Raw genomic sequence first — 12,684 nt, forward strand, 5'->3', positions numbered from 1 at the left:
ACATTTTTTGCATAATTTGTACAATTAATATCATTGTCATTATTGTTAATAATAATATCATTGTTATAAATATTATTATCATTATTATTATTATCAATATCATTGCTATAAATATCACAAGTATTATCATTATGATAATTATCATTATTATCATTATTATGACTATTATCTCATCATCAATATCATCATTGGTATAATTCTCATTATCGATACTATTATCCTTATTATTATCATTACCATTATTATCTCCATTAGTCTACTATCATCATCATCCTTACAGTGCTTTTAAAGTACCTCATTTTCTTTCCTATATACTACATGGAATTGTGATCTTCAGGTTTGTGGTACAGAGGCTGAATAGGCAAAAGATATTTTATTGTTCAGTTCATGAGCAAACCTTTGAATATTATTTGTTTAAAGAAAACGAAAATAAAAAAGTAAGTGAAAAGAAAGAAATCATAAATGTTGACGAATATGATGAAGAAAGAGAAATGAAAATAGAAATAAAAGAATTTAAACAAATAAAGAAAAAATCTCACTTCACATGCTTTCGTTTCACTTACTGCTGCCGCACCACACAGTCACAGTCTCCTGCATGTATGTCTCCTCATTCAAGTTGCCCAAATAGTTGACCTTGCAAAAGCCACTTGCTTTCACCAGGACGGCTGAAAGACACGAAAGAAAGGAGAGCTGTAGCTGAGACTGCTATGTGGAGGGAAATCAAATTTATGTCTGAGATTTGACTGTGACTGGGATCTGGGATAAGAGGAAAGAAATAAAAAATACAAATGAACTTGGGAGGTAGAAGGGAATTAGAATTATGCCTGAGATGAGGAGACAGGGAGGAGAAAGGAAAGAAAGTAGAAATGTAACTGAGACAGCTTTGTCCAACAAAACTATTGGTAGACTGGGAGTAAGATCTAGGATGAGAGGAAAGAAATAAAAAGTATATATGAATTTGGTAGAAGGGAATCAGAATTATGTACGAGATGAGGAGACTGGGTGGAGAAAGGAAAGATAAAAAACTGTCACTGAGACTGCTGTGTGGAGGGAAATCAAACTCATATCTGAAATAAGCCCTCGTAGAAAAGATATCAGAATTAAAAATGGACTTGGGAGGTGGAAGGAAATCAGAATTTTGTCTGTAAAGAAGAATAGGCGGCTGGGATTAGGATAAAAAGAAAATTCGTATTAGAATAGGGGATGAGTGGAAGTTATTCACACTCAAATTATCATTAGTACAAGGGAAAGAAATTATAATTATAATTTGGATGAGGGAAAGAAGTTAGAGATACATGCGGGATTCAGATACTGATGCAATGGGTGATTTAGGAGTAGGAATAAGATTAGGTTTGCAATCAGAATCATAAGAGGGAGCAAAATGGAAATTACATGTGGGACTGGGAGATGAAAGAAAATAAGAATCATGACAGAGATTAAAACTGGGTGATTGCAGTTAGGAATAAAATTAGGTTTGGGATTAGAATTAAGGATACGTGAAAGAAATTATAATTACAATTATCATTTTAATTAGGGTGAAAGAAAGAAATCACTGGTAGAAGGGGAATTCATTAATTCTAGCACAATTAATTAATGCTGACATACATGACAATGAGTGCAAAGGGAATTAAAAACATGGTACAGAAAAATCTTTATGGTGTGTACACACTACTTTAAGGTAAATTGAATATGATATTCTTGTTGAGGACAAAAAACTGCAGTCCTCAGTACAAGAAACAATTTGCAGACATGAAAGGTATCACCACAAATAAATAAGTAATAAAAAAAAAGATCACAGAAAGTACTGCTCTCAGCCTCTTGAGTTTCAGCTCTATCATGCCATGTATACCAAGATTAATACAATGTTTCTCAGGGGGTGTTGAGGGTAGAGCCCCCCATCAACCCTCCCATTCAGGCATGCCCAGTCACGGCACCTTAGACAGATGAATAAATTTTGTGACGTAGAGTTGGGGACTGTAAAGAATTACCAAAAATTAAAGTAATAAAAAATCGGGAAAGTACTATCACAACCACTCTGCATATCAATATGGATTTCTATAAAATCACACCCCTTTATCAGACAAAATTAATTTACACCCTCATAAAAAGCAGTTTTTAAATCTTTCACCTTGCCAATACATTTAATAAAAAATTAATAAGATTTTATATATATATATATATATATATATATATATATATATATATATATATATATATATATATACATATATATACATATATATATATATATATATATATATATATATATATATATATATATATATACACACATATATATATATACATATATATATATATATATATATATATATATATATATACATATTTATATATATATATATATATATATATATATATATATATATATATATATATACATATATCTTTGGCATTTCATTTATTCTCAGTGATACCTTTTCCAGATTAGTATATATTCAATATATTCATATTTTCTGAAAGTAAGAATGCTGCAGAATGTATTCAATTACCTACATATATTCATTTGGTACAATTACTAACAAAAAAAGACTAAAACAAACATCTTTAAATAACCATGTTAAGGAGGAGAAAGAGGAAGAGTACAAAGAAGAAAATGAAATAACAATTCAAATGTCTCTAGTAAAGAAACCGCCTGGAAGAAATACACAAAGGAAATGCTGCAAAAAAAAAGCAATAATGATAATAAAAGAAAAAATAATAGAAATTAATAAAAAATAATAAAAAGGACAAACACAAGGAAAGGCAGTACTCTCCTTCCACTACAGACCTCTACAAGAACAAATAAGTAAGGCCAAGCACAACAAAGACACAAGACTCCTCACCCATAACCAAGAACTGAATAACAAAGAAACAGCACCTTCCTTCCCCCAATAACCTCTGAAAGTCATGTAACAAATAAAAAGGACAAACATAACAAAGACACTACACCTTTTTTTGTGCTATCATGGCAGATCAAGTCCAAGACAAAGAAAAATGGGTCTGTACAACAAAGACACTACATTCTACACACACTCAGGAACAAATAGAAATTGAAATTACAACAGATGACATTGCAGACCAAAGACAGTACCCTCTTTTTGCTGCTAAATCTGTCAGGTATAATGAAATAAAGCATAAAATACAGAAAAAGGAGTAATAACAAAGATAAGAAATATTCCGTCATACAGACTTCTGCCACCAATGATAAAACAGACCAAATAGTATATTTATATAAAATAGAGCATAAAAACATATACAGCAAACTTTTTGTATAAACTTCTACAAGCTACGACAGATAAATCAAACGGTTACACGACAACAAAGACGCAAACCCTTCTTTTCATTTCAATACTTCCTTTGCACCATCTTATCATTCAATCTATGCCCCTTCTATAAACCTCTTTGACGATTGTACGTGACTTAGTGATTAAGATAATACATAAATAAGTTAAAGATCCTAGTCCACCTAGCAACACTACATACATGAAATAAACTGGTTAAACAGGTCCTACTATACCGATTCTTAGACCTTTTGAATCTTTCTCATAATGAATATCCACACACCTCTACAAGCCATGATGGACTCGACGAAGACCTCGACGAAGCCAGCCACATCCTGGCCGCTGCTGTAGACGGCCTGGTCAGTCTCCAGCACCACCAGGAACCTATTAATCCCCATTCAAAAGGGACGCTAATGGGACACACGTAAAGGTCAATAGCACACAATACACTTCCTCTATTGGGAGTTTTTTTCCCCTCTCTTTTCTCTCTGTCTTTACTTCTCTTTGTCTCTTTGGGTGTTTTCGTTACGTGATTCTCGCGAGGGGTGGGGAGGGAGAGAAAAAATGGTAGTTGGGTCTTTCTTTTCGTTTGCAAGGATAATTCGTACCCTTCTCTTGGGTATCTTTATGAATGGGAATGGGTCCAGTCTACTAGTCTTCCTGCTGAAAGAGAGAGAGAGATTGGAAACAAAAGAGAAGAGAAGAGGTCGTCCCGAATTAGTATTTCTTGTCTTGGTTCTTTCTCCTTCCCTTCTTGTTCCCCCTTTTTAAAAAAAACTAAAAGCGTAAAAATGTTTTAGGAGGGTGCGGCTTCCCCGGGTTCTCTGTGTGTGCCTCTCTCTCACTCACTGCTGGTGGGATGTTGCGCGCTGGAAGGCTATAATGTTGTACGCGAGGCGAGGTTGCGTGCGGTGTGGGGGAGGGAAATAAAGGAAACGTGATAAATCTGTGGGTAAGGGATAATGATTAGGGTATATAGAGGGTATGGCTAAGTTAAGTTTACGTAAAGAAAAATCGAGATATGGGTCAGAGAGGGGAGTTTGCGTGCGGTGTGGGGGAGGGAAATAAAGGAAATGTGATAAATCTGCGGGTAAGGGATAATGATTAGGGTATAAAGAGAGTATGGATAAAATTAAGTTTACGTAGAGAAAAACTGAGATATAGGAAGAGAAATAAAGGAAATGTGATAAATCTGCGGGTATGGGATAATGATTAGGGTATATAGAGGGTATGGATAAAATTAAGTTTACGTAGAGAAAAATTGAGATATGGGACAGAGAGGGGAGGTTACCTGCGGTGTGGGGGGAGGGAAATAAAGGAAATGTGATAAATCTGCGGGTAAGGGATAATGATTAGGGTATATAGAGGGTATAGCTACGTTAGGTTTACGTAGAAAAAAAAGAAAAAAAGAATAAACGAAATGGGATAAATCTGCGGGTACGGGATGATAATTAGGGTATGTAGAGGGTGTGGATAATGTTAAATTTACGTATAAATTTTTGAGATATGGGACAGACGAGGGGAAGTTGCGTGCGGTGTGAGGGGAGGGGGAGGGCAATAAAGGAAATGTGATAAATCTGCGGATAAGGGATAACGATTACTGTAAGTAGAGAGTATGGCTCATTGATAACATCAGATAAAGTTAAGTTTACGTAGAAAAAAATCGAGATATAGGACTGGCGAGGGGAGGTTACGTACGGCGCGAGGGGAAAGGGGAGGGAAATAAAGGCAATGTGATAAATCTGCGGGTAAGGGATTGTGATTAGGATAATGATTAGAGTATATAGAGGGTATGGCTCCTTGATAACATCGGATGAAGTTAAGTTCACGTAAAAAAAAATCCATGAGATGAGACGAGGGGAGATTGCATGCGAAGGGAAGGAAAACTAAGAAATAAGATAAAGTTGTGGGAGTGTGAGTAGCGGAAACTGGCGGCAAGAAAGGGCCATGTTTTAAACCGTTAAAAATATGCATAATAGGTTTATGTAGCGGACTCAAGGGATAAGACACAGTCGCACTATTTCCAGCTGAAGGAGATTGCGTGCGGCGAAGGCGTGGAAAATCAAGAAATGTGATAAAGCTGTAGGTAAGGGATAATGACGATAATGATGGGTAATAGGTCGTGGCTGATAGATAATATCGGATAATGATACACGACAAAGATTTACGTAGAATAAAGGACCGGCACATTTGCTTATATACGCGAGGAGAGACAGCTTGGAGGGCGAGGGTAAAAACAGTGGGTAATTGATAACAACGAAATAATGCCGGTAATAACAGAGCAATAAACGAGATGAAAGTAAATAACGACCGCAAGAAGGCGAAGGATGGTGAGCGTGCGAACTGATAAAGCTCTAAATAACAAGAAACAAAACATAACTGAAAACATAGGATAGGAAACGACTGTAGCAATAATAGGGTTTTCTCACTCTTCTCTTGCTGGACTGGGCTGCGCTGGGTAAGGAGACTGTCGGAGCGGGGGGGGGGGGGAGGAATGGGGACTTGGTGATAACGAATGTAGTTGGCAGCGCAGTGATGGCTTTGCAAAGAACATGTGCAACAGACTTGTAAATGTGAGCGGGATTATAAGTGCACTGAATTATACACATACATACACACACACAGCCATACATTCATACATGCAATTAACACACACACACACACACATACACATACACACACACACACACACACACACACACACACACACACACACACACACACACACACACACACATATATATATATATATATATATATGTGTGTGTGTGTGTGTGTGTGTGTGTGTGTGTGTGTGTGTGTGTGTGTGTGTGTGTGTGTGTGTGTGTGTGTGTGTGTGTGTGTGAAGTGTATATATACACACCCGCGCACACACATACATATATATACGCATAAACATACATATATATACACATATGTATATATACGTGTATGCACACACACACACACACATAGACACACAGACACACACACACACACACACAAACACACACACATACACACACACACACACACACACACATATACACACAGACACATATACATACACACATACACACACACACATACATACATATGTGTGTGTATATATATATATATATATATATATATATATATATATATATCTGTGTGTGTGTACACACACACACTGACACACACACATACACACACTGACACACACACACACACACACACACATATACACACACACACACATGTGTGTATATATATATATATATATATATATATATATATATATATGTATATATATATATATATGTATACGTGTATATATACATACATACATACATATTTCTCTCTTTCTTGTGTACACAGAACAATATCTGACCTATTTGGTCGAGCTTTCATTCAGTTCTTTATCCATCTCTGCCTCGCTCTTCCTTTGTGTAGGTTCAAATGCTATTCAATTATTTAATCATCCCTTCATCTCTTCTCTTCTTTTCTCTGTTTTCTACTGTTTTCATTTTCTTCCCTGCCTTCCACTTATTTCCATGTTTATGTCTTGCCTGTCTTTTTCTATTTAATTTAGTTTCCATTTTAATTGGTCTTTTCTTTTATTAGATTTCTTTGTGAAGATTGCTAGCCCACCCTTATATATTAACATTACTCTCTACACTTCTCTTTTCTCTCTCTTTTTCCGTGCCCTTTTCGTAATTCTAATCCAGATTTTAATGTTTGTTTTCACTTTCAGTTTGTATTTCTCTCCTTTCATGTCTTTTCTTTGTTTACATTTGTGCCCCGTGTAATTTTGTTGCTATTATTAAACTCGTTCCTCCTTCCTTGCAAGTGTCTTTTGCTCCCTTCTTTATCAGGTTTTGCACGATCTTCCTTTTCTTTTCTTGTTTAATATTCTCTTTCCTTTGACCTAATTTCACGTCATTCCTTTGTCTACTCTTTTACCTATTCCATGTTATTGTAATTATTATTCTCTGTCCGTTTCTTTCATTTTAAACTGCATTTTAGTTTCATTTTTTGTATAGTTTTTACTCCTTTACCTCCTTTTTTTAGGCAATTTTCATCTTCATTAGTCTCCTGACTATCTTTTCTTTGTCTCATTTCATCTGATTTCATTGTTACCATTATTATTCTCTTTTACCCTTCTTTCCGTTCGCGCGCCTGCTGTTTCTTTTCTCATTCTTCTTTGATTTATTTTCTTTCTATTGTCATGCTTCTATTTGGTGCTTAATTCATATTTTTGTTTTATGGGACCATCTACAAAAGATTTACGGAAGCACTTGATATTTTACCCCAAACTGTGTATTCTAACAAAAGACACAGTGCAATTTAGCATTAATATCAGGCTTTTATCGCGCTCATGTATAAGAAATCGATTAGAGAAACATTATAAACATAACTGAAGCAAAGAACATACATTTCTTAAAGAATAAAATGACAAAGAACATGACCTTATTTCACCCCGATTTGGTCATTATCGTACATCGTGGTTTTCAAATGATTGTTGTCCCAGACGGAAATCAGTATTAATAACCCAATACCGAAAATAAACATATTTCCAAACAACAAGGATACATGTCTAGTTGCAAATATATTTAAAGAATAACAAGATTCATGGGAAATGATGTAATGCATTAGAGATTGGCGAAATTAGGCGTTTTTTTTATTCAACAACGCACTGTGACATACGATCACAGATGTTGATCCATCTCTCTTTCTTCAGTCTTACCTTTGTCGTCTTCGTTTTTTTATCGGCCGCTTTGTTACAATTATGCGAGACCCTATCCGATGAATATTGATAGATGCAGACATGCAAATACACAGAAATAAATGCATATGTCTTTATATCTGTATATTTGTATATATAATTGGCCCTTAAATAGTTTTAACAAACCGGCATTATTTTGTCACCCTAATGATGGTGATGATAATGATAAGATTGATAATGATGATAATTGTAATAATGATAATGGTGATGGTGATATGATAATAATAGAGATAGTAATTAATATTATCATCATACTGATAAAAAAGATAATGATTATAATAGTAATAGTAATAAAGATAATAGCAATGATAATGATAGCAATAGTGATAATGATAATAATAATGATGGTAATAATAGCAATGATCATAATGATATTGATGATGATAATAATGATGATGATGATGATAATGATAATAATGATAACAATAATAATAATAAAGATAACAATTATGTTAAAGGTAACAGTAATAATAACTGATAATAATGATGATAATAATAGCTAAACGCAATAAAGGAAATAAGAATAACATCAATGACAATAACAACAAAAATTAAAATAATGATAATGACTGTGATAATAATAATGATGATAATAATGATAGTAATCATAACCGTAATAATGCGAAAGGTTAGATCAATGATGATAATAATCATAATAATTATAAAAAAACAATGAATTATAATATTAACAACAATAATGAATATGAAAATTATAACAATAATGATAATGGATCACAATAATAACAATTGTAATAATGAAAGTAATTATAATAATGAAAATGATATTGAGAGTAATGATGATATTACTAGTACTATTAGTCGTACCAATAGTATTACATTTCTACCATTACCATTATTATCAATATTGTTATTACTATCGTTATTATTATTATTGTTATCATTATCATTATTGCTTTGATAAGATGAATGATAGGGACTATGGCAATAATAAGAGTAATGGTAATCATAGTAATGATGATGATTATAACAATAATGATAATAATCATTATGTCCAACATCATTATCATTATCATTATTATTGCTATCTACAATCATTATTTCCAATATCTATAATCATTATTTCTAATATCATTATCATTATCATTATCATTGCTATCATTATCATTGCTATCTATAATCATTATTTTAAATATCTATAATGATTATTTCTAATATCATTATCATTATCATTCTTGTCTATAATCATTATTTCTAATATATATGATCATTATTTTTAATATTATCATTATCATTATTATTGCTATCATTATCATTGCTATCATAGGCGTAGGAATGTATTTTGAAGTGGGGGGGGGGGCAAAGTAGGTTCCCCCACATAATATGATTAACAGTATTATCATCATTATCATTATTGTTATCATTATTATTGTCATTATTATTATTGTTGTTATTATTATCATCATTATCATTACTATCATTATCTTTATTTTTATCATTATTATTATTATTATCATTATTATCATGGTTATGATGATTATCATTATCATTATTATTCTTATCATTGTTGTTATCATTACCTCATTATCGTTATCATTATCACAATCGTTATCAGAATCCTTATTGTTATTATCATTATTATGGATATTATTATTATTACTATGATTATTATTATGGTTATTATTATCATTACTAGTATCATTATCATCATTATTATTATCATTACTATTATTATTATTATTATTTATTTATTTATTTAGTGATATTCTTATCATTATCACTATTGTTATTGTTATCATTATTATCATTTCATCATTATCTCATAATCGTTCTCATGATCCTCTATATTATTCCTATTATCATTACTATAATTTTCACAAGCCTAAGCATCCGTGAAATTATTTCTTCATTTGTTATTACAGTATTATCATCGCCATCATCATAATCATTGTGTATCGTTTACAACATTATTCCTGTTCTAAACTCCTTTTCATCATTATTATTTTTTGAGACTTTTAACCGGTACTATCTATTTATCACTATTACTACAATGACCATCATTACTTTTAAAAACCTATTTATGAATGAACAACCATAGTCAAGGGAAACCGGGCTTTGTAGACTGGCGTCTCTTAGTATTATTTACAAAGGCTCATCACATTATTGTCATTGAAAGTATTTATTCCACGTCAAAATCTCCTTGTCTGTCAATTTTGCTTGTAAGCACGTATTAAAAAGACACGGAAGGTTGTTGATTGATATGAGAGGTAAGTTGAAGACATTTTAGAGATAATATAAGTTGTAGAAATACATTCGGTTTTGTGTTTTTTTATAAAATATGAATCATGATCTAAGTCGATACGTCATAGTCATCGCCATCAGTTCATCGTGTAACATTATGATTTGGCTTTGTATGCTTTTGTATAATGGTTGTAGTTAGTACATTGTTACAGTGTAGTATATGTCTACTGGTGGCAAAAATGTGAAGCTGTTGGGCAAATATTATGTGGGTTAAATTAGTTATATGTATCATATACATTGTTAAGCACCATAAGCAATATTATTATGTAGAAATTTATATTTGTATCCATAGAGGCAAACCAAGTCATCAATTGAAAGTGCAATTAATCAGATACTCTGCCAGAATTGTGGTATTTAATTACAGAAATGATAAAAAGATAGCAATACATTTAACAAACACTGGAGAACGAATATAAAGATAAAGTCAACTTATTGAGTGAGGTTATTAAAAAAAAATAAATAAATAAATAAAATAAAACAGTGAAGCAGATAGAGTTAAATGAAGTTGAGTATATTTTTTACCAAAAATACGGAATTTGTATTTGCATGTATTATGTATTCGGTAATTAGCATCTGTATGATTATTTCTTACAAGTTTTAGAAAATCAGTATCCAACAGTATTTCAGGAGCAGGAGTAACTTTTATATTAAAACTTAAAAACTCAATATGTTTATTGATTTACTCATGAACTAGAGTAGGATTGAAAAAGGTATTATCTCAATTATTCATATATTGCCAAATTATTTCTTCCAGAATTTGCCCAGAAATTACTAGAATGGAGTGTGTAAAGGATTATAGAGTACAGAATGTAAGTATGTTATTATATTTTTAATAACTAGAGCAAAAACATCGTAAGTAATCAGACCAGTTCAATGCTACATAAAGCAGTGACTATAAAAATTTATGCAAGATGTATGTTGTCACATAGAATGCTGGTAGCTCATTTCAAGATATGCGATTATGCAACTTTTTGAGCTGCAATTGTTATTAGGCCTAAATGCTGGTAATAAGATAATTTTGTTTTATATGAATGCATCACAGTATATACAGACAGATAGATAAGATAAGATAAGATACAGATACAGATACAGATACAGATACAGATACAGATACAGATACAGATACAGACAGATAGATACAGACAGATAGATACAGATACAGATACAGATACAGATACAGATAGATACAGATACAGATACAGATACAGATACAGATACAGATACAGATAGATACAGATACAGATACAGATACAGATACAGATACAGATACAGATACAGATACAGACAGATAGATACAGATACAGATACAGATACAGATACAGATATATGCATCAGTTTATGATTATGAATTGCTTATTTGAGAACTTAATTTTATTAACAAAATTATAGTTCCTTCTGATTAAGCATTTATTGGACACTTAAAATGCATTTATGATTTATCTTTACTCTCAACTATCAGTCAAAATAATCAGTACACAGACCTTTATAATCATTATGAACCATAAAACCGGACAATGATTACCCTTCAGAATCATTTTTATTTTTATTATTATTGTTATGATTATTATGAAGCTTGAAAACCAATCACTGTATACTCCTTTACATTCACCGCTGACATGAATCTCACCCCTACAATAGGCACCCGCTGCAGCATACTACCTCCCTGATTTCATCTCGGTCGAGGAGGAACAAAACCTCCAGCAGCGGATCTACTCTGCCCCCAAGCCAAAGTGGAAACAGCTGGCCCACCGTCGGTTACAGAATTGGGGGGGCCTCCCGCATCCCAAGGGCATGGTTGCGGAGCCTATTCCCGAGGTTTGTTTTTTAGTTTGTTTAGTGTCTGTTGTTGATATTGTAGGTTTCATAAATAGTGATAATAGTAGTGATAAAATTATTATAAAGATAATTATCATTATTAGTATTATGGCTGTTCATTTTATTTATTTTTGAAAATTATTTTTAATGCAATTTTTTATTTCTTCTTTTTCTTCTTCTTCTTCTTCTTTCTTGTTGTTGTTGTTGTTGTTGTTGTTGTTGTTGTTGTTGTTGTTGTTGTTGTTGTTGTTGTTGTTGTTGTTGTTGTTGTTGTTGTTGTTGTTGTTGTTGTTGTTGTTGTTATTGTTATTATTATTATTATTATTATTATTATTATTATTATTATTATTATTATTATTATTATTATTATTATTATTATTATTATTATTATTATTACTATCATTATTATTGCAATTATTATTATTATGATACTATTACTATTAGACTACTATTACTACTCCAATGACTATCATTGTCATCATTATCATTATCATTATTGTTGTTATTATTATTATTATTATTATAGTAATAATAATAATAATAATGATAATGATAATGATAATGATAATGATAATGATAATGATA

General features: G+C 31.9%; 2 protein-coding genes across 4 annotated transcripts in view; one reads left to right on the forward strand and one right to left on the reverse strand.

The window, feature by feature from the left end:
• LOC113810291 (arrestin domain-containing protein 3) overlaps positions 1-4,128 on the reverse strand; it is a 15,114-nt gene extending 10,986 nt beyond the window's left edge. The window contains exons 1-2 of the mRNA XM_027361998.2: positions 3,565-4,128; positions 564-665 (exon numbers count right to left, since the gene is read on the reverse strand). Coding sequence (XP_027217799.1) covers positions 564-665; positions 3,565-3,679 — 217 coding nt within the window. The 5' untranslated portion in view covers positions 3,680-4,128. The remainder of the gene's footprint in view (positions 1-563; positions 666-3,564) is intronic.
• A 5,995-nt stretch (positions 4,129-10,123) lies between these two features.
• Positions 10,124-12,684, forward strand: part of LOC113812969 (alpha-ketoglutarate-dependent dioxygenase alkB homolog 6) — a gene marked incomplete in the record, with an annotated part of 4,125 nt that continues 1,564 nt past the window's right edge. Inside the window, 3 exon segments of one of the 3 annotated variants that reach the window (XM_070115230.1) lie at positions 10,124-10,250; positions 11,039-11,093; positions 11,923-12,099. In XM_070115230.1, coding sequence (XP_069971331.1) covers positions 11,061-11,093; positions 11,923-12,099 — 210 coding nt within the window. 3 annotated transcript variants of the gene reach the window in all.

The sequence above is a fragment of the Penaeus vannamei genome, chromosome 37, assembly GCF_042767895.1.
Source record: "Penaeus vannamei isolate JL-2024 chromosome 37, ASM4276789v1, whole genome shotgun sequence".
Taxonomy (NCBI): domain Eukaryota; kingdom Metazoa; phylum Arthropoda; class Malacostraca; order Decapoda; family Penaeidae; genus Penaeus; species Penaeus vannamei.